This window comes from Brachyhypopomus gauderio, chromosome 2 (assembly GCF_052324685.1).
Source record: "Brachyhypopomus gauderio isolate BG-103 chromosome 2, BGAUD_0.2, whole genome shotgun sequence".
In the NCBI taxonomy this organism is placed as follows: Eukaryota; Metazoa; Chordata; class Actinopteri; order Gymnotiformes; family Hypopomidae; genus Brachyhypopomus; species Brachyhypopomus gauderio.
The window spans coordinates 16,366,812-16,393,964 of NC_135212.1; the positions used below are offsets into that span (position 1 = coordinate 16,366,812).

General features: G+C 40.0%; 1 protein-coding gene across 1 annotated transcript in view; it reads left to right on the top strand.

The window, feature by feature from the left end:
• Positions 1-23,484, top strand: part of pid1 (phosphotyrosine interaction domain containing 1) — a 40,833-nt gene extending 17,349 nt beyond the window's left edge. The window contains exon 3 of the mRNA XM_076988801.1: positions 20,610-23,484. Coding sequence (XP_076844916.1) covers positions 20,610-21,098 — 489 coding nt within the window. The 3' untranslated portion in view covers positions 21,099-23,484. The remainder of the gene's footprint in view (positions 1-20,609) is intronic.
• The last annotated feature ends 3,669 nt before the right edge of the window (positions 23,485-27,153 follow it).

Consider the following 27,153-nt stretch of genomic DNA (forward strand, 5'->3'; position numbering starts at 1 on the left):
CGTTTTATACAAAACGAAGCTTCCAGCTTACATTGCAAATGCCTTCTTGGCATCAAGGCTAATTAAAATAGCTTTAGTTTTATTATTTTGAATATGGTCTATGATGTGGAGTGCTCTCCTGATATTGTCAACCTTAGATAAATCCTGATTGGTCCTCATCAATAATATCACCAATGAATTGCTCAAGTCGTTTTGAAAGTATAGAGGTATAGGTTTTTAGATTTATAGAATCCATATTTAGAATCTATATATGTCTATAGTCAGAGCACATCTTGTTCCTTTTCTGGAAGCCATTGTGTTATAATGGCTTCTTTCCAGGAGGGTGGGATCACTGCATGTTCCAATGTATAGCTGAATGATCTTTCTAACAATGGTAAAAGATCTTCACTAAAAGATTTATACCACGGTTGTGGAAATTGCCAGCTTTTTTTTTTTAAAGGAGACATTTTGTATACAATAGTTCCAGATTTTACAGATACAATAGTTACAGACTTTTGTTGTAATTTCTTTAAGGGTCAGTGTATCTTTTAATAATATATGTAACAAACTGTGATACCGTGATAACCGTGATACCGCTGTATTTTCTGAGACGGTTATCATACCGTGAAAATCTCATACCATTGCAACCCTAATCCAGAGTAACTTTTTATTGGGTGCCGAGTAGTGAGTATAGTCCTTTATATTGGGGTTTATTTCTCTCCAGACATCAATGATTCCAAATTCTTCGAGTGCCAATATTTTAGTAGTTGAGTTTTGAGGTTTTTTTTAATGTATGTTGTATCCTGTTTTGAATTCATTACCATATTCAAATCCCCTCCCCAAACCAGGATTCCATAATTACTTTATTTATAATGTTTTTAAGAAATTGTGTGTAACTATTTGGAGGGATATAGACATTAACCAGTGTTACCTTAACGCAGGGTACCTGCGGGTCCTTAAAAAGTCTTAAAATGTCTTAAATTTAGTTTTCCATATTCAAGGCCTAAAAATGTCTTAAAATGTCTGGAATTTTATAAGGGGAGGCATTAAATTATTATAAGTGTGTGTTGTTCAGTTGTTCTGGCGCGATGTGAACTTTGCCGAATCTAGCGCTATTGCAGAAAATAACCGCTCCAGGGTCCTAGTGCGAGATTCCTAGCGTTGGCGTATACGGCCTCAACAACGTTAACAGTTTTCGTTCGCCAAACCCCCCCCCCCCCCCCGTCAACAACTCTCGTTCGCGCCCGCCCCCCCCCCCCCCCCGGCAACGATGTGGAACACACCTGCATCCCCGGCGATAGTATTATTTTTTCTTGTGAGAGGTATTAAAAAGGTCTTAAAAGTCATTGAATTTGAGATTTAAAAATGTGCAGATACCCTGTTAACGTTTCCAAGGGTCCACTTCACAATCACATATCTTCTTTCCTTATCTGACTGTTTGTTAGTACAGTCAAATTTTACTTTATAGTAATATAGTAAGTAAGTTTTGTTTATAAAGCACATTCAAAATGACTGTCGACCAAAGTGCTGTGCAAGGTATAAATATATAAACAATACATAGTTTAGTTTAGGCAGAGTTTACCTTAGTTTAGCTTAGCTTAGGTTAGGATATTTACAAATGATATGGCTTGTTGTGTTGCACATGTCATTCCCAAAGACAAGCAATCATGAAATACGGCAATCATGAATCACGGGACATGTTAATCTTTTCAGCTTCGAATGAGCTATTGGCTAGAACAGTTATCAATCACTTCGAAGGCGTCAGCCTGGTTGCTTTTGCAGTAACTTGATAACCCCCACCCCTTCCCCCTTTATACATCGCCAGGCAGAGGTGTGAAAAGATGTCATTCAAAACCACCACTCCCCTCCAGACCAAAGAAACTACGGAATTCAAAAGTTAACAGATGTAGCTTTGCAATTTGAGAACAGATTAGGTAAAACTAGGGATGCACCAATCCGATAATAAAATCTATATCGGGTATCGGTGACAATGTGACCGATCCACAAAGACAGATCTATTCAGTCTAATTCTATGCTTGTAACGCTCTTCATAGTTAGTTCAATCTTAAATATCCACTCTGACCTGGATAGAAGTGGACAGTTGGACAGTTAACAGGTGATTGAAACACAAAGCACACAGAGGAGAGGTGAATCACTGACTTGTACTCGCGCTGGTGGTATTCCACTTAGTCGGTTTATTTGCTGGTTGACCAAAATAAACCTGGGCTCCACCACTCCTTGACTGTTCATACATGAACTGGTGAGTTGTCCAAAGCTCATTGAATGCATTATTTACAGATATAAAATAAAGAGCGGGGTCCAGAGGTCTGAGTTGGTGTACAGCAGAAAGAAAAAAAAAACAATATTGCTACAGCTTGTGCCTTCGCACTCAACTTGCTCCCTTAAAGAGACAGTACACATATTTCTGGCCTTTACATGCTTTGTGTTCTGTGTGATGTCTGCGCTAGCGAACTAGCCGCATAGGTATTGTTGTTTCTCTTATTTCATTTCCTCATTTATTTTAAATTATATTTAGAATTCTTGAGCCATTTCAAAGGTTTCTTGTAGTTTATTTTTTTCATGTTTGACCAAAGTTGTGAACCTATTGTTTTTGTCAGTTTCAGGTATTATTTATTTTACATTCGTTGTTATATTCATAATTGCTGAATAAATGCAAGTTGTGTTGTTTTCATGTGTGTTTAAGTGTGCTGTACTGGTGCAGTTTTCAATAAACTTGTAATTCAGTATGTCTGTGTTAAAAAAATGTTTTAAGTCGATTCAGCACTGTTTTACTCTATCAGATCGTTATCGGCCGATACTAAGCCTCAGATATCTGAATCGGTATCGGAAGTGAAAAACATGAATCGGTGCATCCCTAGGTAAAATGACGCTGCAATTTCTCTCGATAGGTCGAGAATTGTTTGTTGTTCGCAGCAAAGTAGAGGATTACGCATTTTTATAAGATGGTGTGAGCAAGCAAATAAAGGTATTTACCAACATTGCATTCACTATTTGAAAGTGTGATACGGATGCTTTGATAGTAAGTGAATTTTAGGTGACATCATGGTCATCTGACTTTGTAGACTTTTTAAAAGTTCAATTTAAAGGGCGAGTCAAGTTTCATGGTGTAAACACGGTGTGTTCAGAACAGTTGCGTGTAGATAGCTGAAAATCGGTATGCAGTTATACTAGTTCTTAAAATAAATTTAGTCCAATGGGCTTGTGTTTCAAGAATTTTTGATATTTTTATGCAGAAAAAAAAGTAGAACTCACTTTTCAAACCTGGAACACAATGCAATATTAGAAATTCATCAGGTAAATGTTCCTTCCTATGTTTTTGAGGGGTATTTGTTTATGCTACCACAACATTTCAGAGGACACAGAAAAGAATGTGACGCGTCCAGTATAAACGCTTCCGCCACTCTCACAGGTTCACATGCAGTGTGCAGAGTCGGAGTCGAGTGCTACTGTCAGATGTGAAAGTTTAACTGAGCCTTTAGGATCCCTCATGTGTTGGGTATTAATACATGGGTTAAAGTTCTCCGTCACTACGGAAAAAATCCGTCAAATCATAATAATAAACCATACGCGCGTGCTCGTGCTATCTGTTTTGAGGCCAAAATATGATCGTCTCACTGGATCATCAGTGCTGGATGGATGATTGCGGTGTCATTTGATTGACTTGCGCGTCATCCCGCATTCTGATTTTCGGACATTGCGTAGAAAGTTACCTCCCTCCAGCCTTAAGTCCAGTTTGTTTTGGTCAGTTTATGTTGTCAACTTGTTTGGTCGTGCCGAAGACATTGCTCCGATTCAGTCGACATAAACATCATTCAGGCGGTCACCGGGTTACGAGATTCCCGAGTTAGGATTTTTGGTCTTTACGACACATCTCCCATTTACTGTATAAAGCCTCTTTGGACTTAAGTGGCTCTGCGTCGTAAACAGAAATTAGTATTTGGTGTGCGTGGCAGAAAAATATATGGTTACGCAGCTCGGGACCGAGGAGGACTGCGTCAGGATAAGTGTTAGGATAGGATAACTGTGTACAGTACGTTATTTACTTTACATTTTACGATCGACGTCGTAACCTGGGGACCGCCTGTATTTCAGACATCGGAAGAGCTTCAGAGATAGATGCAAGATAAATTCAGTATTTTATCTTTATTCTGATGAAGTTTAATTTTTATCAGAAATATAAGGTGTTATTTTTTTTGCCGGTACAGGTGGTCAGACTATCTGGAACATGGCTGCCCGTAACTTGTGGCGTATCAGGATGACAGTGCACCAATACACACAGCAAGATTGATGAAAGATTGGTTTGATGAACATGAAAGTGAAGTTGAACATCATCTCCCATGGCCTGCAAAGTCACCAGATCTAAATATTATTGAGCCACTTTGGGGTGTTTGGTAGGAGCGGGTCAGAGCTGGCTCGGATGCCACACCTTTTACCTCCACAAGAGGCACCAGAGTCAGTCCTAGACTGAATCAGCAATGATCCGTTTCACCTGTTGCCATGGCTTCTTAAGGAAGCTTGTGGAGACGGATCATTGCTGATTCGTTTTGGCCATGCCGGTACGACTTCAGCCCTTCTCTGCTTTCTCTGCCGTTGTGCTGTGTTGTAAGGTGTCTCACCACCTACCTCTCTCTTTAGGTTTCTCTTGCAAATCCTATCACTTATTCGATCTACTATCTCCTGCGCCGCTACCTGGCCTATCAAGTTTTCCTCCATCTGTTTCTCTTCCTATCTGTTATTCATTTATTTTGGGAAGGTTTTGTTTTGTTGTGGCGTTTTTGCCTGTAGCCAGATACTTCCCCTGGTGTTCTCGCTTTCGTTTTTACGTGACGAGATTTTTCAGCTTCTTTTGAGTTGCCATTATTTTTTCTCCCCTCTCGCTACGGGTGAGTTTGGCTTTTCATGTGTTGAGTTTTTCGCATCCTTTTTGTTTCTATTTTCTCCCGAGTGTTCACTGTTTAGTTTCATTTCATTAGATTTTATTTCATATCTTACATTACCAGACTACATGCAAGTGGACCGTGAATGACGTGGCATGATGAATAGAGAAATAACGCTTAATACACTAAAAGGCAGCGGAAATGACAAGGGCATACAGCTAGACCAAACACAAGGGTGCAACTAATTGTTACGTACACTGACATGAACAAACACACAGGAAGAAAGTAACAACCATACACGAACATGAAGACTAACAGAACATACATGTATTGCCAGGTATGATACCACGTTAGAGAACACAGACCAAATATGAACTGAAAACCTAAAACACTACGAACCTGAAAAATGGAACAGAGACTTTAACCATACACACCATAAACACGAAGCTAATCAAAACCACGAATAACAGATAAGGCATGAATACCGGGCACATCCAACAAGGAGCAAAAAAAACGACAATGATCCCCGAAGGTATAGTCTCGACATATGTGTGTGTGTGTGTATGTATATATATATATATATATATATATATATATATATATATATATATATATATATATATATATATATATATATATATATATATATATATACACACACACTTGTTAAACTAAGATGAGAGGCATGACAAGAACAAGTAAAACATAAAAACAACGAGAGACTAGAAGGGGGCGGAGCCAGACGGGACAACATAACACACAATGTGAACTAATTCACGTTCAAGTTCTTTATAAAAAAATGTGTTGCGTTCAGTTCAACGTTCACGAAAAAATGAGCGTGTTCAATGAACGCGTTCTTTGTGAACACTGTGAATAGTGAATTTACTTTTCTCTTTTAACTTCCACCCTGCCGTGCCTCTCTTCCTCACGCAACTCACCCTACCCCCCCCCCCCCCACACCCACACCCACACACAGCAAGGAGACGGATAAAGACACGAAAGTTGCTAATGAAGAAGTACTAGTTAGTAAAATGAAACACAATGGCTCAGTTATTTGGAGATGGTTCGGATTCAGAGTGTCAGATTTGCAGTGGGAACATTGTAACCTTCCACAGGGGATCCTTGAAGCCTGACACTGTTGACAGGCTAGTTTTCCTTGCACAAAATCTATAAGTAGTATAGTATTTGGCCAGGCCTGTTGTTCTCATTATAGCTTTAGTGTTATTTGAGATTTGCGCATAAGTAGCACTTTATTGGTTTCATTCATTCTGTTTACATGTTTTATTTATTATTATTATTTATTTATCACAAAAGTGCTTGTGTGACATTTGGGATGTAAATTTGACTTATTACTACCTCTTTGTTATTACCTTTTGGGAAGAAAAATTATCAAGATATATATCGTATATCGCCATTAGGCTAAAAAATATTGAGATATTATTTTTGCTCCATATTGCCCAGCCTTAACGTAAATGCATACAACACCACCTTTGTTTTTACCGGAGCCATCCGCTATTATATCCATCCGGAGGATGTAGCGCCCAGTTAGCTCGATGGCGCTATCAGGGACGCTGCTGTTGAGCCATGTTTCAACGAAGATCACCATGTTGCAATCTCTGATCCATCTGTTAATGGTGATATGCAGCCGAAGTTCATCCATTTTGTTCGCCAGGGACCAAACATTTGTGTAGAGACAGCCAGTGAGGCGTTAGCTTAGCTCTTAGCCCACCTCGTTTCCCCCGCCTTTGTTTACAGTCTCGACGCCTTCTGTGAGTCCTTCCAGTCGGCTTAGCTGGGTTGATGGCCACCAGATTGTCGATAAAGTTGTTGCAGGAGTAAGGCTGGATGTCTAAAAGTTGTTGTCGGCTGTATGAGATGTCCGCCAGACTGATCTTGGTGAGTAGACTCGTGATAAGAAGAAAAATGACTACTAATTTGCAAAAACCTGAGACACTGAGCCTCGCGTTGTGCACGCACCGCTGCCATGTTGGAATCCTCAACAATACTTATCATTACTTAATCAAGGAACCTCAGAGCTTCCTCGGGCGAGTTGAATGGGCACGGAGAGTTGTTGTGGCTGGTCCTGAGCGTTGGAGATTGAGGAGCTTGCTCTAATTCAGGTGGTGATGGGAAGATATCCGGGCCCGCCGTTTGCATCAGCAGCTCTGCCATGAACTTGAGCGGGCCTTTGCCGGTTTCGCTGCCTTTGGGAACATTCGGTATGCGTACATTGAATCTACGTGACCGATTCTCAAGGTCTTAGAGTTGATCCAGAAGGCTTTGGTTTTGACCGGATAGTGACTCCACAGTAGGGCTGAACGATTAATTGCATTTGCGATAATTTCGCGATTTTTTAAAACGCGATTGTCTAATCGCACAGGCTGCGATTTAAACTGGTCACGTGACTTGGGAGCGAGCCGAGGACGAACGGAGCAAACCCGAGCAGGAGGCAGGGAGGTGGAGAAGTGAAGTTAACACAGCGCACTTTAACTTGTTGCACAATGGCTTCAGGCTCGACAGAAGCTGACACAACTGAAAGTCTAATACCAAAGAGGGGCAGCACATAAGTTGTGTGAAATTACTTTGGCTTTTAAAAAGATGCTGCTCAACGTCAGGTACCCTGCAAAACATGCCTTGCTACTGTTGCTACGACGCGAGGTAACACTACAAACCTTCAGCATTAAAAAAACACCACAAAGCCTCGTATTATATTTGTAAGGCTAAAATGCCAACGACCAGTGCTGCATCTTCAAATATGCCAAAGTGTTTCTCTGCGCTTATACAGCTTTAGTATGCGGTGAGCAGCGAAATACCGTAAAATCACGCATATAGGCGCAGTAAGATTTAAAGCACGGATGAATCGCGAAAGCGCGGATAGCTTGACCGCGGTCCAGCACCGAGGGTTCACTGACCGAACCGTTTGAAAGTGTAACTCCTTATGTATGTAATTCGAAGCGGCACGCTGAAATAACTCGGGCAGTAACGGAGTTCATAGTGAAAGACATGATGTCCATTAATGTAGTGAACAATCCCGGCTTCATGGCTTTGTTAAACACACTGGATATGCGCTACCAAATGCCCTCACGCACATATTTTAGCCAAGTTGCTATACCTGCAGGGCTGCCAACTGTCACGCATTGAGCGTCTTAGACTAAAAAATTAGTAGTTCGCTCTGGCGCCAACCACATGGCGATCGATCGATCACGATATAATAATAATACTTAAATTTAGTCCATTTTACACCCAGTGGCGGACTTAGCAATTTGGAGGCTCAAGGCGAATTTAGCTAGGGGGCCCATCAACATTAATATGCGAGAAATAAGTTCAGGTTCACACTACAAGATTTTAGGATGGTTTTTCAGTCGCCGACTGTTTTTGTAGATCGCCGACAGAAACTGTGGTCGGACGCAAATCGGGGATCATTCGACGCTCGCTCAGTCGTGTAGTGTGAACTGCTGAAAGACGCTCGCCGAGCCGTCGCCGAGTGGCCGCCAACTCATCGCAGACGACCGCCAGATATCTAGCATGTTTAATATCTAGCATGTTTCATATCTAGCCCAGTCGGCGACTGTGAGTCAACAGCAGCGTCTAGCTTCATACAACTTTACTACAAGACTGTGTTTAAGTTATTGTGACAGCACTGGAGAAATAGTGCGATTGACTATATCTATGTTCACTACAACGGAGAGATGAAATAATTCTGGCAATTTGGGACTATGGGGTGGTTAAACGGTAAAAAAATAATAATAATAACGAAAATGTGGAGTACATGTACGTTGTTTTTATTTTCTTCGTGGTGTTGCTGGTTCTCGCGAGTGTTTCATTTTCGTGTTCTCGTGTTTTTCGACGGCAGCCAGATGAGTCGGTGATTCCCCAGTCGTTTAATTCGTGAGCCCACGTCACCGATCAGTCATGTAGTGTGAAAGCCACAACAACTGAAAGACTTGCGATTACAGCACAACCAGTCGTGTAGTGCGAACGGCACAAAAACCTGATGACTGAAAAGTCGTGTAGTGTGAACCTGATGTCGATAATTGGCCATTGGGTTTCCGCACACATTTGTTTACACGAGAGTAAACTGCAACTACGTTAGATTTCAGAAAGGCACACAGTGCTGCTCTCTCGCCCCTCCCCCCTTAAGGGAAGATGAATCTGTGATCAGAGAGCGACATCTACAAGTAAGAAATGAGTGCAGTACACGGGGAGCGCATGCGTCAATAACGGTGCCTCCACACACATACACGTGGAGACGTGTTCGCGAACGTATTCGAGTCTAATAGGGCTCGAAATGATTAGAAACAATTCGCTTTTTATCACATTATTTAGTGGTTGTTTATTATAGTGACCGTCGCCTACTTTCGCGAACGGTGGAAGCGTTTATACTTGCTTTTCTTTGCAGTGTTGTTCGAAACGATATGTGGTAGTATAAGAAACACCCCTCAAAAACAGGAGAATGAACATTTACCTGACAAACTTTAATGTTGCTTTTGTGTTTCAGATTTGAAAAGTGCTGGAATTTGTTCGTTTCACAACAAATATCTGTCTGACTGAACAGTTCTCTCGTATTACGTTAACAAATATGAGCCTCTTGTAATTCGAGGACGAAACATGAGAGAACGTGAAGACGTTAAGATTGGGCGTTTTGAAAATAAACATCCATTAAATAATGTAATAAAAAGCGAATTATTTCGAGTGTGTATATATATATATATATATATATATATATATATATATTAGTGGTGGGACTTTAACGCGTTAATTTCGATTAATTAATTACAGGAAAATTAACGCACTAAAAAAATTAACGCATTTTAACGCATTTAATGGACGACACACTTTTGCACCGTGGAATGTTTCTCAGTGCGCGAGTTCCGGGCATACAGATTATGGACACACAATAAGATGATCATGATGGAGATGACTGAAGAGGCTACGCTGGTGGATGGGAAATTTAAATATAAGAAACTTTCAGATGGAAGTACAAACAAAAATAGTGTTATTTACACTTTATGTAGGAAGGAATTCGCTTATCACAGGAGCACTTCCACCCTTCGTTACCACCTCAACGCAAAACATGTTGCGGCTAAAGCTAGGCGTACACTGTGCGATTTTTGGCCCATTTTCAGCCGATTTTTCACTCGTGCGACTATTTTTGCGATCGGGCCGAGTTTCGGCTCAATCGCGTGTCGTGCATCGTATAGTTTACACAGGTAAACGAGGAGCGATTCACACCTCACGACCAACTCCCGATCAGAAATCGCAGCGTCGCAAGAATATCAAACATGTTTGAAATTCAAATCGCTCCTCGTGAGATCGCATGAGAGCGTCGGGTCGTATAGTGTGAGTATATGAATCGTGAGCTGTGAACTTTTAAACCCTGCGATTTAGTCGTACAGTTTGAGCTGGAGCTGAGTACACGATTTAAAATATCGTACAGTGTACGCCCAGCTTTAAGCATATCAGCTTTAAGCAGCTTTAAGCTGGGCGTATACTGTGCGATATTTTAAATCGTGTACTCAGCTCCAGCTCAAACTGTACGACTAAATCGCAGGGAGAGTCGGCTCGTGGAGTTGCTTCAACAGTGCGATACTCTCACGAGGAGCGATTTGAATTTCAAACATGTTTGATGTTCTTGCGACGCTGCGATTTCTGATCGGGAGTTGGTTGTGAGGTGTGAATCGTTCCTCGTTTACCTGTGTAAACTATACGATGCACGACACGCGATTGAGCCGAAACGAGTGAAAAATCGGCTGAAAATGGGCCAAAAATCGCACAGTGTACGCCCAGCTTAACGCGCAGGTCAGTAATGATAACTTAGCTGCTAAATGTATTCCTAGTACGATAGGGTGACCAAACGTCCGTAATTCACATCCTGTGAGGAAACGTCCTGGTTTTTAAATGACCTTCATTGGACCATTAAGACTGGATTAATGGCCGTAGCGCGCGACTCCGCACGCGTTTATACATGATGCGTCACATTATTTGTGTTGTCCGCTCTCTGTGGTCGAAGATAAATGCTTACAAGAAGAGCTGCGAATTGCGTCAACTGATGCAAGTTACGAACTACCGTCCAGTGGTGAGTTTCCCAAAACGTTCTTAGCGCCAAGTACTTCTTAACCTCGTACGTAAGAACGAGGTGACGAAGTACTTGGCACTAAGAACGTTTTGGGAAACTCACCCCAGAAAGACAATGTCGAAGAAAATCCAGCAGCTGTATGATGAGGAAAGAATTAAAACAGGTTATTGTGAAGAGTGCCACAAATGTGGCTCTGACTGGGGATCACTGGAACTCTGTTAGCAACAAGAATGATCTTGGTGTGACAGCTCATATTATAGATGATGAATCTATAGATGATGAAGATCCAGTCATTTGCTTTGAGCATGCAGAAGACCACTTCTAGGCACTATGAAGATGCCTATGGCAGAGGCCTGGGAAATTAAAGAAAGTCTACCATCTAAAATGGTATTAAAAACATCTTCTGATTTACTTCAATTCTTCCAATATCCTGAGCAAAACTCCCTAAATTAAACAACATTTTTGGTCAGAATTTCCAATGTTCTGAACTGTTTTCTGCACACTACACATATATTGGTCTTCATAGTAGACTGGTGGAAAAATAAACAAGATGTTGAAGTTTATGATCATGTTCATTGATTCATTCATCATTCAAACTTAAATTAATATTTCTCATGTTAAATACTGAAATGCGATTAAAATGCGATTCATTTCGATTAATTAATTACAAAGCTTCCGATTAATTCGATTAATTTTTTTGATCGTGTCCCACCCCTAATATATATATATATATATATATAAGATTTAACTTAATTAGGTTTAACGTGCTGGGTATTATTGAAATGGACCTTTAAAGTGATGTACAAGTGCTTGAATTCCACCTTTTAAACGTGTATGAATCCTGCAAACATGACTTTGTTCATTGCGCTGAGGCGCGGTGCGCGCGAAGTAACAAAATTTGAGGTGCACAGGGTTGCCAGGTCCTACAAAAATTTCCCTCACAAAGTCAGTGTAAAACCCGCCCCTCAGAAGCCTAAACTAGCCCAAAGCCCAAAGTTGTTGACGGGTGGGTGGGTGGGGGGGGATTGCAACTCTGGCAACTCTGAAGATGCACGACCTCGCGAATCGACAGCGTGCGACACCCTCGCGCATGGGCGGAGCCACTGCGATATTATCGTTTATCGCGATAATTTCTGGGACAATATATCGTTATGAAAATGTTGTTATCGTGACAGGCCTAGATTCAACTGCTGCTAGCCAGTCGAAGTTATCTCCAGCCACAGACTCAACCGAGGTAAAGCGGGTTTGAAAAGAGTTGACGGTGGCTTGTAGAGATTCAGTGGAGACTTGTAGTGGTTTAACAGCTTCTTGGATGAGGAGGGAGATGTCCTCTTTGAGCAAAGATCTCTGCTTTGCAAATTCAGTGGATAGCTGATCCGCTGTAATGAGCGGGTCCACGGCGGGTTCTTCAGGCATCGCGATAGACTGTGAGCACATGTTTAGAGTTCTTTGAGCTGCTAATTTTACGGGACAAGTGCGGCTGGGAAGTTTTGGAACACGTTTCGTGATTTTAAAAAAGAGCAGAAAAAGTTGACTAATTAAAGTAATGAGCCCTTAGTCAGGGAGCTCTCTCTCCTACGTCTTTTCCCTACATCCAGGACCAGAAGTCCTCCACACAGAGCTTTTTTGAGGTTGTCCTACAATGTCTCAAAATTTGAGTTGACATGGAACTTGGAGTGATTGATTTTGTATTATAGTATTATAGATGCATTATAGTAAATGCCTCATAATTGTAGGGGTTTATGTAATTGGCCTTGTTTTGATGTTTGATGTGGTTTTCACCACAACTCTGGTTACAGCCATTTTTTATATTTACTATAAATTCTGTCTCCTGCCATCTCCGTCTCTTTCTCTCTTTTGCTCTCTAAGCTAAACGGTCAGAGAGAGAAAAAGTAAGTGAGATACAGAGATAAGAAGACAAAACAAGTTAGGAGAGGGTTAAGAAGAAGAGACACTGCCAGAGTTTCTCTGGCTGATTATGATTAAGATTATGACCGACGCCAGTGGGATAAGTGACTGGAGCAGATACAGTGAGAGGGAGGAATTATTTTTGTTTGGATGCATGTGTGAGTTTATATGTACTATCATGCTATCACATGATGGTTAAAGAAAGTTAATGCCACATTTGAAATCAGTGCTGTGTGTGTCTGTGTGTGTGTGTGTGTGTGTGTGTGTGTGTGTGTGTGTGTGAGAGAGAGAGAGAGAGAGAGAATCTTCACTTATATTAAATATTCAGAAAAGAGCTATACATATTTGGAAACATCAAATCTAATAATCCCCAAATGCCTCCCTTATAAAGCACTGGCTAGTCAGGAAGTGGACATGGAGAGGAGTCTCTGTGACCAAAAACCAAATACCATCATGGACAATAGTCAGCCTGTCCACACACACACACTCAAAACATCAGACCCAATCAAATTATCACCAACCAAAAACAAAATTACTTCACCTGTTGGTCACAACAACAACACAGACTCCACATACACGTTGGCGACCTACCTGACAACAAAGATAAGAAACTGAGGAAGATTTTGACAAACTCAGTACAGACTCAGTGATCACAGTCTGGCTATTGAAACTGGCTGGCACAGACAGCTGGTTACCCAGAGGCCAGTGTTCCTACTGTGAGCACGCTGTTGTGGAGACAGAGCTGCACTTTCTGCAATGCCCTAAATATGATTCCATTAGAAGGGGATTCTACAGGAAGGTAATGAGCATGTTCCCTGAGTTCCAGCGCTGAAGTGACACTGAGAAACTGCTGTACATTTTAGGGGAGAAAAGTGAACTGATCACACACCAGTGGGGAACCGTCCGCGCCCTCTACGCCCTCTCAGAGGGCCTAAAATATTCTTAAAACATAAATATATACAATATAATTTATCAAATTTTATTTTATCTACTTACAGTTTGACAATCGACATCTAAACAATTACAAAAATATAAGCAAATAAATTATTCACCCGTGACTATTCAATCTGTGTTAAGGTGAAGGTGAGGGGTTAAGTGGAAGCCTGTGAGCCTGTGTCTCCCCCTATCAGCACTGTGATGTCCGCTCTTCGTTTACAGAGTGCCTGGCAGTTATAATTCAGCGCAATACCAGTTTCAAATGACAGTAAAATTGACCAATCATATCTTCCTTCTTAGTGGGCAGGCTTAACTGTATGATAATTTCTGCCCGCTGTGGCGAAATTATTAGCGTACCACCGCTAGCTAGTTTCGATTCAGTCCTTTGATGCCCTCATGCGCGTCGTTTACATATTCCGCTTCCAAGGAACACGAAGCTGTGAACCTTATTTTGTTGGAACCTTATTTTGCTTAAGATGTTATCTAGTACAGATTTTATTGTTTATAGTGTTATTCTGCAGAAGCGCCCCCCGGGCCCAGCTCCTTTATGGCCTTATAAAACATATTAAACATTAATGAATCTCCGAACAAAAGCGATAAATTCAAAATTTCCTATCCCATCTACATGCCTACTGAGTTTTAGACGTCTACGTGCAGCCGATCGCGAGATATCCGGCTTTGAAGTTGGCGACAAAAGTGCACCCTGCGGGGGGGGTCTCCCGACATATCTGTTTAAAAAACATATTTATGATGTGAGAGTCTTAATGTTTTGTCACCTAAAAATCGTATATTAATAAGGCTTTAATTTAAGACCTTAACATCATATATCCGTTGTGGTTAAGTACCTTAAAAAGCTTGCTCACCTCACTGCAAAATTGTGCGTAATCCACTTCCTTGATGAGACGCTCCGACAAATCTGCCCCCTAAGCGTCACCGAAGCGTTTTGAAAGCTGATTTGTCCTCTTATTACAAAGCTGCAGCGGTTCTGCTTTGATTTGAGTGGTTTTTATTGGTCTGAAGGGGGGGTAGTGACTTTGAATGACAGGTTTTACAACCTCTCCCCGGCGAGGTGCGAAGGGGAGGGGGAGGTGGGGTGATCCAATCGGCTCTACAGACATTCTGGCGCCTCAGAAGTGATTGAAAGCTGTTCTAACCAATAGATTACTGCCTTCTGAAGCTAACCAGCCCTCATTTGGCATGATTGGTCAATTATATTTTTTAATTGAGCCCTCGGAAAGTCGCGGTTCATTTCCAATGTGGGTCCGCTAGCATAGCAACATAAGCTAACCTTTGCTAACCTAAGCTAAGCTCCAACAGAACACACTGTTCGACGAAACTGACGCAGTCATGGATCATTTTGTTCATTTTTATTCTGATCGTGGATACTTTTGAACATCACAGAAAATAAAAGGATTACTTTATATGGAATATATGAGCAATTTTCTGAATTTTCGGCAACCCGGAAGTGGGAATGAACACCGGCTACGACGCGATTCTACGTACTCGTGAGTAAAAATTGATAATTTTTCATAAGCGATTTTGTACAAAATATATAATCTAATACTAAACATGAGATTATAAACAGTATTGGAGCTTTTGAGTGCTGGAGTACTCGGTATCGTGCCGGATGCTACCGGAGTTGGCAACGTAAGCTTAGCTTAGCCTGTCGGACTATATTAGACATAAATATCATAACGTACCGTTCATATTTGGACATGGAATTTATTCATTGGATTTTTCTGGTCTTTCTGTAATTATGTGTTTCGTTGTTGTTTGAAATAGCTCCTCGGTTTCGTGTATTGAATTTGTTAGCATGTTAGCTTGGTTGGCTATGGGTGTGTACCGGGTGTGTCTCATACTTGGCATACTTGGACATTGGAATGTTGAACTTGACATACCTTAGACAAAGTGGAATAACTTTGCAATGCTTGCATGGATTTGCTCCATTTTTTCTGTGTTATTAGAAAAGACCATAGCGAAATATATTGCAAATTTATAGACAGATTGGAATAACTATGTTAAGCCTTGAGATGAATCAATATGTTGGCCTAACTGTCTTCTTCAGTTTGAGCCCTGAATGATAATTTTCCTATATGTACAACTTGAGATATCTAGTGTTGAAGTGTACTAGTACCATTCGCTCAGAAATGCAGCCATTGGGCTATCAAGCGTTAAAGGGGGCCTTGCGCAGTATAGGGCTAAAGCTGTACTGTCGTCTCAATTTTTTTATTGCAGTTAATTAGGAGAGGAAACTAATTTGTTTGGGGGGGGGATGGGAGCGGGCCCAGGTATAATGGTCACGGTTCGCTACTGTCACATACGTAGCACTATGTGTGTGAGCCTGTCACCACCTGAGGGACAACCAGTGAGGACAATCAAACAGATGATTTATTGATTATTAAATATTTAGAAATCATTTTGGCTCTTGTTTTCTTTTTCTTTTATTGATTAGTAATAACTCTGTAAATAATAAAATTACTAGTGTTATATTCCAACCTATAATTGTCTATAATACTGACTTTTATCTTTGTTTATTTTTACCTACATGTTTTCTGTTAACAGCTTTGGTAACTGTGTATTTTATTACATTCATGCTAATAAAGCATTGTCAAATTGAGAGAAAGAGATAGTGTGCGCGTGTGTTCTCTGTTCAGTTTTGAAAGCATTCATTATGGAGTCAGAGGTAAAAGACCCATTCTCACTAGGCTTTACATAGGCTGTTTTAGTGTGCTGTGCTATTTATGCATGCACGCGCACACACACACACACACATACACACACACACACACACACACACACACTGCTTCTCAATAAACATACCCCCAGCCCACCAAATATAGTCATCACCCGTTCTGCATACGAACACTTTCGCTTACTCTCTGTCCCACACACGCACGCACACAAATATATGTAATCTCTTGTGAAGTGTATTTGTGTTTGAAGGGAGACTCTAATCTTAGTCTGCACACTGTAGAGAATATTAAAAAGCTTGTCAGGAATGTTGCTGCCAATTCTCTTATGGAACTATACACACACACACACACACACACACACACACACACACACACACACACTCACACAACATTACAGAGCTGAGACTTCTGCTTCATGACCATCCTTTGCCAGCCTCACTGCCTCCTTGTGTAATTGGCAAGCATACTTTCCCAAAGGAATGTGTCTTATGATTTCTACTCAATAGGCTGGAGACACTCATTGGCATAAGAGGTCAAGCACTCTCCTGGTTCAAATCGTACCTGACCGATTGTTACCAACTTGTACTTGTAAATAACAAATGTTCAGAATGTACAAAGGAAAAATATGTTGATTCTTGGACACAGCTGCTAGAAGCATTTGTGCTGATATTCCCCTTACCCTAGATGGCTTTTCAGTAACACCTAAATCTTCCACAAAAAGCTTAGGTGTCACTATTTATTCGGATCTTTCATTTGACACGTATGTATGCATATATGTAATGCAGGATTTCTCTTAGTTCCAAAAATTAATAAGACTACAGCTGGAGGCAGAGCTTTCTCCTTTAAGGAATAGCCTTCCAGCTCAGATTCTGACACAGTTCCAATCTTTAAATCTATTGGAACTAGTGCTGGGTGGTATACCAGTTTGCACCGAAAACCGGTGTTTATTTTTGTTATCATAAGAATTTTTCATAAACTGGCCACATCGGTTTAAATAACCTTTACGTGTCGTTAATTGTTTCTCAAAGGACGCTTTTTATTGCTGCGCCGCTAAGCACATACACAACACTGCGCAAATCTAGCTTGCTGAAAACGAGGGATGTTCTGAACCACAAATTCTACCAAACATTGAAATAAAATATGATGCCCCAAAGGAACTTTTGCCAAAGAAAAAAAATTTATCATTTTCTGAACGGTGACTGTAGCATTTCATGTGCGACAGTTTTAGCTTTCAGCCAGTGTTGTGGTGAATTCCGACTCCCCTCGTTTATCCGCATAAAGACGCTACAGATTATATTGTCGATTTACGATTCTATGCATAAATAAGAGCTAGACTTTAATTATCCATCACAGCAAACGGCATTATCTATGTCCAAAGATACACTGGCTCAAGGGTGTTAATTATTTTAAATAAAATACACACTGGCTATACCGAAGTTCACCTCTGACCACATGACTTCGCAGTATTATGTCTAAATATCTAGTTAGGACAAAACTAGAGTGCTCAATGAACTAAGTTATAATCACTGTATCTCCCGAATATAATATGAAGCTGGAATTTGAGTCAGAATTTGGCACAACACGTTCGTTTGAAAAAAAAAAATCCGTCGTGCCTGCTGCTTGCTGCTTGGTCATTGAGTCTTAAGGTAATCTGAGGTGTTGATGCTGTCATCCAGCCATGTCATGTGATCACTCTAGTTGTGACAATCTGAACCCCTCCCTTTAGTTATGCTGCTATTGATAAGCCTGCAGGAGCCACATGCTAATCACTGGCACGTGTGTGTGTGTGTGTGTGTGTGTGTGTGTGTGTGTGTGTGTGTGTGTGTGTGTGTGTGTGTGTGTGTGTGTGTGTGTGTGTGTGTGTGTGTGTGTGTGTGTGTGTACAGTGAGGAAAATGAGTATTTGTACATGCTAAGATTTTGCAAGTTCTCCCACTTAGAAATTTTATGATTTTCATCTTAGGTCCACTGTGAGGGACATAATCTAAAAAAATCTGGAAATCACAATTTATCATTTGAAATATTTGTTTGTGTGTTCCACTGCATATAGTGGAATTATGTAATTCAGGTAAATAAACCATATCTGACATTAAGCTTGCAAGTTAAATTATTGCCATACCAAAATGCATATAGTGTGTTTATTACCTTGATGTGAAGGTTACAAATGTTAAAATTTTGTCACCACAATATATCGTAAACTAGAACTTGTTGTATGCCAATATAAATTTATATGGTCAAGAATTAAACAGACAGGTCTTTTAGCCAAATGTGTTTTTATTGACTGATATGATTTTGACATATTTCTTATATATCAAATTTTTACATCTCAACATCTCTCTTATTTGTTGTGTATGTTTGAGTTTTGTTGCTTTTGGTTTGGATTAGCACCACAATTATGCAATAAGTTTATTAGAAAATCAGATATGTTTACATGTCATTAATGCTTTATTAGTGTGATTTCTGACGGTACTGATAAATTGAACCTTAATATTGATTGTTATTCTGTGTCATTTTTTCAGTCTTTTTATTTTCAGTATTCTATCTGTTTCTCCTTTTGCCTGTCTGTCTAGTAAATCATCTTCACAGAAGAGGTATTAGTGGTATTTCCTCTTGCAGCACACACTGTGCCAAGAAAGAGATGGAGACAGAAACACAGACATTCAGTAGGCTGGTATTGTATTCATATGAAATCTTTTTGTGGTATCATCTCCATTCTTCAGATGTGTTTCTAAGTGGACTATTATAATACTAAGAAGAAGAAATGGAGAGTAAACCATGAGTTCACTACCTATTATTCAGTTAATTACAGAATTCATGTATATTATTATAGAGTTGATTGCAGTTTTGTATTTGTAGAGTAATTTGTAGTATGCAGGGCAGGAACTTAGAATTTCATGCAAGTTCACAAAAAAATGAAAAATCAATAGTTCATCTGCTGACTGCAACATCAGCAGGCATAAAGGCTTTCTGATGTTTAAGGGGACCACTGTGTTCCAACACATCAGGTGTTTAGGATCTAGAGGTTAGTTTGAGGTATGCCATATTTTTTTTATATTTAAAATTTGTACCAGTGCAGCTTTGTATTCAGCATAGCCTAGAAGCCATATTTTCATTTCTTGTCTAACTAAATTACCAGTACAATTCAGAAGCAAATAGATTTACCAGTCCCAAGTGAAAAAAAGTCAGAATGTAAAGTTTGAGCATAAACTACATTTAAGAGTGAAAGAGACAATTGATGTTTAGGCTCTATGATTACAGACTAAACAGAGTGTCTGAAAGCAAAATATAAACAGAGCAGTCTGGTGTTTTCCTGCATGAACACTTAGTCACCAACACCAGCTGCTCTCTGCATGTGTGTGTATGTGTCCATCTGTAAGACTCCTGTTTTTACAGTCGAATGGCAGGTCTTTCTCTCAGAACTAAAGCTCCATTATGACTAAGAAAGAGCATAGAAGCTGTGCAGCCATACTGGGTTGTACTTGTATTTGTAGCCCAGTTCTGTTAATCTGGATCAAATAGAAAAATATGCATACTTTAATTTTAGTTCTGGTTCGCTTAGAGGTCACAATGACTTTACACATTATAAATACTCAAAACCTGATTGCACAGTTTTCGTTATGTACATTCTGTGACAATAAGGCTAACTAAACCTACAGAATAAAGAACTAAACTGGACTAAATGTGTTTGCTGTCTGTATGTATATATATATATATATTTCTTGACTTTTACTAGCTGATAACTGATGAATAGCTGTTTAAATGCATAATGAAATCAAAATAGTGCCACATGTTACTCTGTATCTTGTAACATCAGGCTTTGTGTTTGGACTGTTGCCTTGTTCATCCTTCAAACTAACTGCACCAGAGTTTATTTGGAAGTTATTTGACACTGAGATCCACCCGCTTATTGGGTAAACATCGGGTTTCGAAGTCAGTGTTGTCAGTGTTGTCTCTAATGAACTGCACTAACAGAACAAATGCACCAGAGTTAATTTTAATTTAAGGGATTATATTTATTTATTACATGGAATAATATATAAGAAAATATTGCAGGTCACAAATTTTGTGTAAAGTTTTAAGCCTTTGTGTGTGTTTGTGTGTGTGTCTTTGTGATCTGTAGGTAATATACCTGGGAAAGGTGACAATCTCAGGAACCCATTTTCTCTCAGGCTGCACAGAGTCTGCAGTGGTGGGATTATGGGATATGAAGAGATCTTCCACCAGCCTGGGTAATTCTGTCATCCCTAGCAATGCTCTCCTTGAGATCCGCCCATTTCAAGTACGACTACATCACCTGGATGAGAGGGGCGAGGCCTCAGTTGCCATGGACACCTTCCAGGTGGCTCGTATTGCATACTGCACTGCGGACCATGACATCAGCCCAAATGTGTTCGCATGGATCTACCGACAAATTAACGATGATTTGACCTTCCAGATGGACTGCCATGCTGTGGAGTGTGAGAGTAAATTAGTGGCCAAAAAATTGGCCCACTCCATGATGGAAGCCTTCAAGAAGACCTTCCATAGCATGCGTAGTGATGGTCGTATCAACAAGAGCAGCTCCTCAGATGAGTTTCCCGAAGATGCCACCACCCCTGATGATGGCTGAGGCAGAGATCAAGGAGGTGGGCCTCTTTAGTGTGGGGGCGGGGGACGGGCTGTGGCTATGACAACGGGTGGGACTTACAGTTCCATCTTGTTCTCTTTTTTGCCCTCTCTTTATGTCTGATGGCATAATGAAGTATTAAATAAATTAAAAATCTGAAAGTGTAAGGACAATAGTAAAAACCTCAAGCTATAAGGAGGGCAGTGAATTCTAAAAAAGCTGATGGCAGAAATTTAAGAAAAAGGCCAAAAGAAAATAACCCAGGAAGTTTCTGTCTCCCTGACAAACAGCTGTATCATGGCAATATTACTCAAGCATCTGAACATAACAATTTGTTAAAATACAGCGCATTATTAAAGGAACTTTGTTCTGCAACTTCAAAATGGAAGATTTCCCTCAAACAGAAAGCTGCTGCGTGACTCTAGGATGGAATGGAACATCTGTTACTTTTTTTAAGCCAGTCAAAATCTTGGGAATTATGCTCTCAATCACTCCTGATAACTTTATACAGTAATACAAAAGATTAGTGCCTCTGAAAGACAGTGAAAGCTGATTGTTTTTACTGGCTGTAGCAGACAGCCATCCCCACAGCATCCTCTCAGCTTTTAGGCCATAAATAAGTCACCTATATGGAATGGGCTTTAAATTGTGTTTTTAAGAATACACGATGTCTCACTGTGATGTGATCTTTGTATTATCTCTCTGACTGCAGACCATGAGCCTTCTCACAACTATGGAACGGGTTCTCAACAAAAGTATTATCCCAGTATTATCAAATCCTGTGTGTCTGTATGTGTGTGGGCATGCTTGTGGATCTTGTGTATTTCAGTATAAATAAAGCTTAGAAGAGGTGTGTGTGGGTGTGTGTGTGTGTGTGTGTGGGGGGGGGGGGGGGGTCAGAGAGTCTAGAGAGCTTGTCATGATATTTCCTCTCAACTATATCCATGTCTGTGTGCAAATGGAGCCCGAGTGTGACATGTATACAGACGCTGCATTACACTTGTGCTGTTCTCATTCTGCTGCTTTGGTAGTGAAGGGCTAAAGGCTTGTTGCCAACCCTTCTTTAATGTCTGGGGACAGGGGTCAAAGGTCATTCTGGAAACTGCTCGGTGTAGGTATGCCCAGGACCTGTGTGAATAATAATGCCAGGGAGAAAGATGTCACAGCATCCAATATGTTGAGGGATCCTTGAGAGTTCCTGTCTCGTTTCCTGCAGTGTAAATGTAGGGTGTGATGTCATGCCTTCAAAATCTGCAACCTTATACATATTGAAAATCTTGCTGATTATTATAATTAACAAGAGCTATGCTTTAGTTTGTTTGTTTAAATATGTTTTTTTTTTTTGTATTAGAAGGTTATGTGGAAGCTGGACAGCAGTTTCAGTGTGCTTTCACATGTAACTATGTGATTTGTTTCCTGGAGAATCTGGAACCCCTGTGTGGCCCAAATTCTGGTTGCAGTGGAAGTGCCTAGGTGGGCAGTGGATATATGATACTGTTTAGGAGTAGATTTAAGGGATGGAGCTTTTGTCCAGTGTAAACAAGCTCATGAACTGATCATGAACTAACCAGCATGATTTGGAATTTATTGTATTCTGTAAAATCTGCAAACATTCCAGGAAACAGAATTTGAAATGTGAAAACTGAGTTAACTTCTGTTTACTTCACTGTGGGGTTGTGTTTATGCATATTTGTAAACGTGTTAATTTCTGCACAAATACATAGCTCCAGTTCCTGTAGAAGCCCTATAGAATTGGGACAGCGGACTTTGGAACAGAATTGACTCATTAATAGTTTCATGAAATGAGTCTCATTCGGATTTTATGCTGAATCTGGTTATATAGAAATGGACTGAATTCAGGCTCAGGATAAAATGGATCACAAACTGGACTAGCTGACTGAACACTAGTGGAAGGCCCCGGCCATCTATAGAGAGAATGAAAATAATGTGTGTGTGATATATAATACACAGTGTATATGAAACTTCTAGATTAAGCCAATGTAAATGCAAATGTATCAGTTTTTTCTCAAATATTACAGTCAAATGTTACATATTTTAATTAAACAAATTACATGGTTACAAAATCAGTGTAAATGGAGAGAAAGTAAGTGTGTTTTTTGGTTTTGTGTTTTTCTGTTTGCTTTTTTCTGAGGTATGTGTGTGGTTTTTTGTTTGTTTGATTTTGATTAGGTGAGCATTCCCATTTCGCATCTTAATGTCTTGGGCTGGCTTTAAATGTTTAGACATGTTATTGTATGTGATTTTTCTATACTGTACTTGCCAAGATAAAATCCATCAATCATATAAACTATTTACCAATCAAAGTTGTTTGTGTTTGTGTGTGTGCATGCACATTTGTGCATGTTTGCATAAAGATTTTCAAAAACCATTCATACTCTTTGATTGTTTATCAAAATCTAGTGTGTGATGTTTGACTCCCCAGATGAAGGAAATTGTACAATTGTGGGACTTCCAGCCTCATCAGACCAGAGACATATAAAGAATCACAGGAGTCAAATGAGAGGCTTGTGTTGTCTGACTGTTTGGTTCAGACAGCAGACAGGCCACTCTAGACCAGTGGGGAACCGTCAGGGCCCTCTACGCCCTCTCAGAGGGCCTAAAATATTCTTAAAACATTATATATATATATATATATATATATATATATATATATATATATATATATATATATATATATATAATTATCCAATTTTATTTTATCTACTTACAGTTTTACAATCGACATCTAACCAATTACAAAAATATAAGCAAATAAATTATTCAACCGTGTCTATTCAATCTGTGTTGGAAGGTGAGAGGTTAAGTGGAAGCCTGTGAGCCTGTGTCTCCCCCTATCAGGACTGTGATGCCCGCTGTTCGTTTACAGAGGGCCAGGCAGTTATAATTCAGGGCAATACCAGTTTCAAATGACAGTAAGATTGACCAATCATATCTTCCCTCTTAGTGGGCGGGGTTAACTGTATGATAATTTCGCCCACTGTGGCGACGCTAGCTGTCGTTAGCACCACCACTAGCTAGTTTCGATTCAGTCCTGACGTCCTCATTTACATATTCCGCTTCCGAGAACCACGGAGCTGTGAAACCTTATTTTGTTTGGAAACTTATTTTGCTTAACAAGTTATCTAGTACAAATGTTATTGTTTTTTTGCGTTTCTAATTTCGGCGGGGGGGGGGGGGGGGTGTAGCAGGCCCAGGTTTAATGGTCACGGTTCGCTACTGCTCTAGACACAGCTTTACTGATGGTAACAGGTCTTTTGCTCTTCGGCACTCAACAACAGGCCATCATTGGCCATGCGCAGTGTGGATTAGAACTTCATTGCACCACACTGCACAACAGTACATCACAAGTGGTTAATATGCTGAATACTAGCGGTCCAGCTCCTTGATTGGACAACATGGTAGGTTGTAAAGTTTAAGAAACATGAAGGTTAAAGGTCATGATCAGATCTGAAATGGACCTCTGGCAGATGGATGAAAATGCCATCTGAGTGCACACAGCCCTAGCATACCATGAATGGCATTTGGACAAATCCTGCTCCATCTGCTGAAATGGATCATCAGTTAGCAGAACTGTGAAAGCCATATTGCATACAGATGCTGTAAAGGAATCTTGGCAATGTTTGATGTCACTTCCTGCTGTGTAGACAGGTTCCAGACCTCTTCTGTGAAATATGGCTGAAGAGAAAAAATGCACTGCACTTGGGTAAAGAGAGAACACAATTTTCATATAGTAAACCTTGGGTTTTCTACCATGATGTGGAGGAATTTGATACTGCTTCACTATGATGATTACACATTGTTACAGATACCTGGAAAACATTTTTCAACAAATAATTTGCCCTACTGCATAGAACACCCATAGCCTTGCAAAATAATTTTTTCAACATGTTTCAAAACTTTGAGATGTTACTTCAAAATGAACTACTTTAATCAGGCAAACACTTGAAGAATAAAAACTAAAGGTTATTTGCTTTATTTAAAATAGTGTACACTATATCCATAGTTTTTCAAATGCAAATGTTATTTTTATTTGAATCAGGTCTGCTCCACACAGACCTGTTATGTTAGACAATTAACAATGTGTGCCATACCACAGAAATATTAGCAGACAATGAAGACTATGTTTAAAACCTTAAAACAGTTTTCAGGAACACAAGTTACATCTACATCTAAATACTGTTTTATCATTGCTTCCAGTTGAAATATTGACTACATTATCACTGTAAATGGTTCCATTCTTAGCCACTAGGTGTCATAATAAACCTTTGTTGCCCTTGGCTTGCTCACTGGGGGCTTGGAAGTTGCTTTGTGACAACTGTTGTAAAAATCGCTACATAAATAAAATTTGATTGATTATACCCCTTTGTGGTGATCACAGACCATGAGAACCTGGAGTACTGTCAAACTATCATAAGTCTCAATTCCATGTAGACTTGGTGGTCTCTCTCCTTTTCCAGATTTGTTTTTCAGATCACCTACAGAAGAATTTGAGGGCATACACGCTGTCTCAACAGGAGCCTTCTTACTGTTTTATGGGAGCTGTCCGCAGGGACCTGGACCAATACACAAGGCCAACAATGGCCAACAATGCACAGGGATACTGTCAAATATGTTGGCTGCTGTGCAGATTGTGCACAGAGCAACATTCCATGCTCTCTGCCAGTAGGTAAGCTGCTCCCCCTGCCTACTCCACACTGGCCATGGTCTGACTTTGCCATAGATTTTGTAACAGACCTTCCTCTGTCAGAGGGAAACACTTGTCTAAACAGTGTCTATTATGACCTCCTTGTCGTAATAACTTTCTCAAAGTTATTGCGGTTCATTCACTTGCCCGCACTGCCCTATAGCCCTGGAAATGGCAGACCTGCTCTTCCAACTTTCTCTGCAGCTATAGCCATGTTCATAATACCTCTCCAAATGGTCGTAGAGGTGGTGTTGCCACACTGTATGATTCAAACATAGGCATCTCCCAAAAAACAGGCTTCAAGTTTAATGATTTTGAATATCTCATTCTTACCGTGTCCAATTCATCCTCAACTAAGAAAGCATTGGTTGTGTTAATTATTCATTTGTGCCCTACGGGTTCCTATTGTCTTTTTTACAGGACTTTTAACATTTGTTACCATGTGTGTAACCATGTAGTATTATCAGCTGATAAGGTAATTATAGTTGGCGATTTTAATAACCACTTTGAAACTTCACACTATTCTATTAAAATGAACTTTTAAGCAATTCTTGATTCCATGGGTATCACTCAATATGGTGAGGCCTACGCATAATTGTAACCATACATTAGATTTGGTCTCATCATTTGGTATCGAGATAGCCAGTTTAGCAGTACTTTATCAAACCCAGGCAATTTCTGACCACTCTCTAATAACATACATGCTGAATTTAATCGATGGGATTCGATCAATCCCCCGCCCCGTTATCAAAATAAATGAACTATTACATCTGCTACCATGCCTGAGTTTATCGATGCAAACAGTGATCTACCTGTAGCTCCGGTAGGGCTTGAGGGTATATGCGAGTGCATCAAGAATTATCTCCATAAAGCTTTAGATGAGGTTGTGACATCTTGATCTCAGAGAATAAGTGAAGAGAAAATGGCTCCGTGGTAGAACAATCACACGTGTAGTCTCAAATGAGCCACGCATATCCTGGAATGTAAATAGCAAAATTCTAAATTGGAAGTCATTGAATAAATTCAATTCAATATTTAATCAGAAGCCAGTGTAATGCCGCGAGAGTGGGACTAATATGATCAAATTTTCTAGCATTAGTTAGGACTCCAATTAGAAGACCATTACAGTAGTCCAATCTTGACGAGACAAATGTTGCGCTATCAGGAAGTGGTCACACTCGCTGAGGGGAATGGTTTTTAGACAAATGGGTTTTGCTTTTAACATCAGGGGTTTCATACAAATTAAAAGTGAATACACAAACAGCACGAGCATGATAACATAACGAATGAGACTAACAGGGTAAACAGGAAACCAGAATACATGAAGTACTAACACTGATATGATGAACTAAC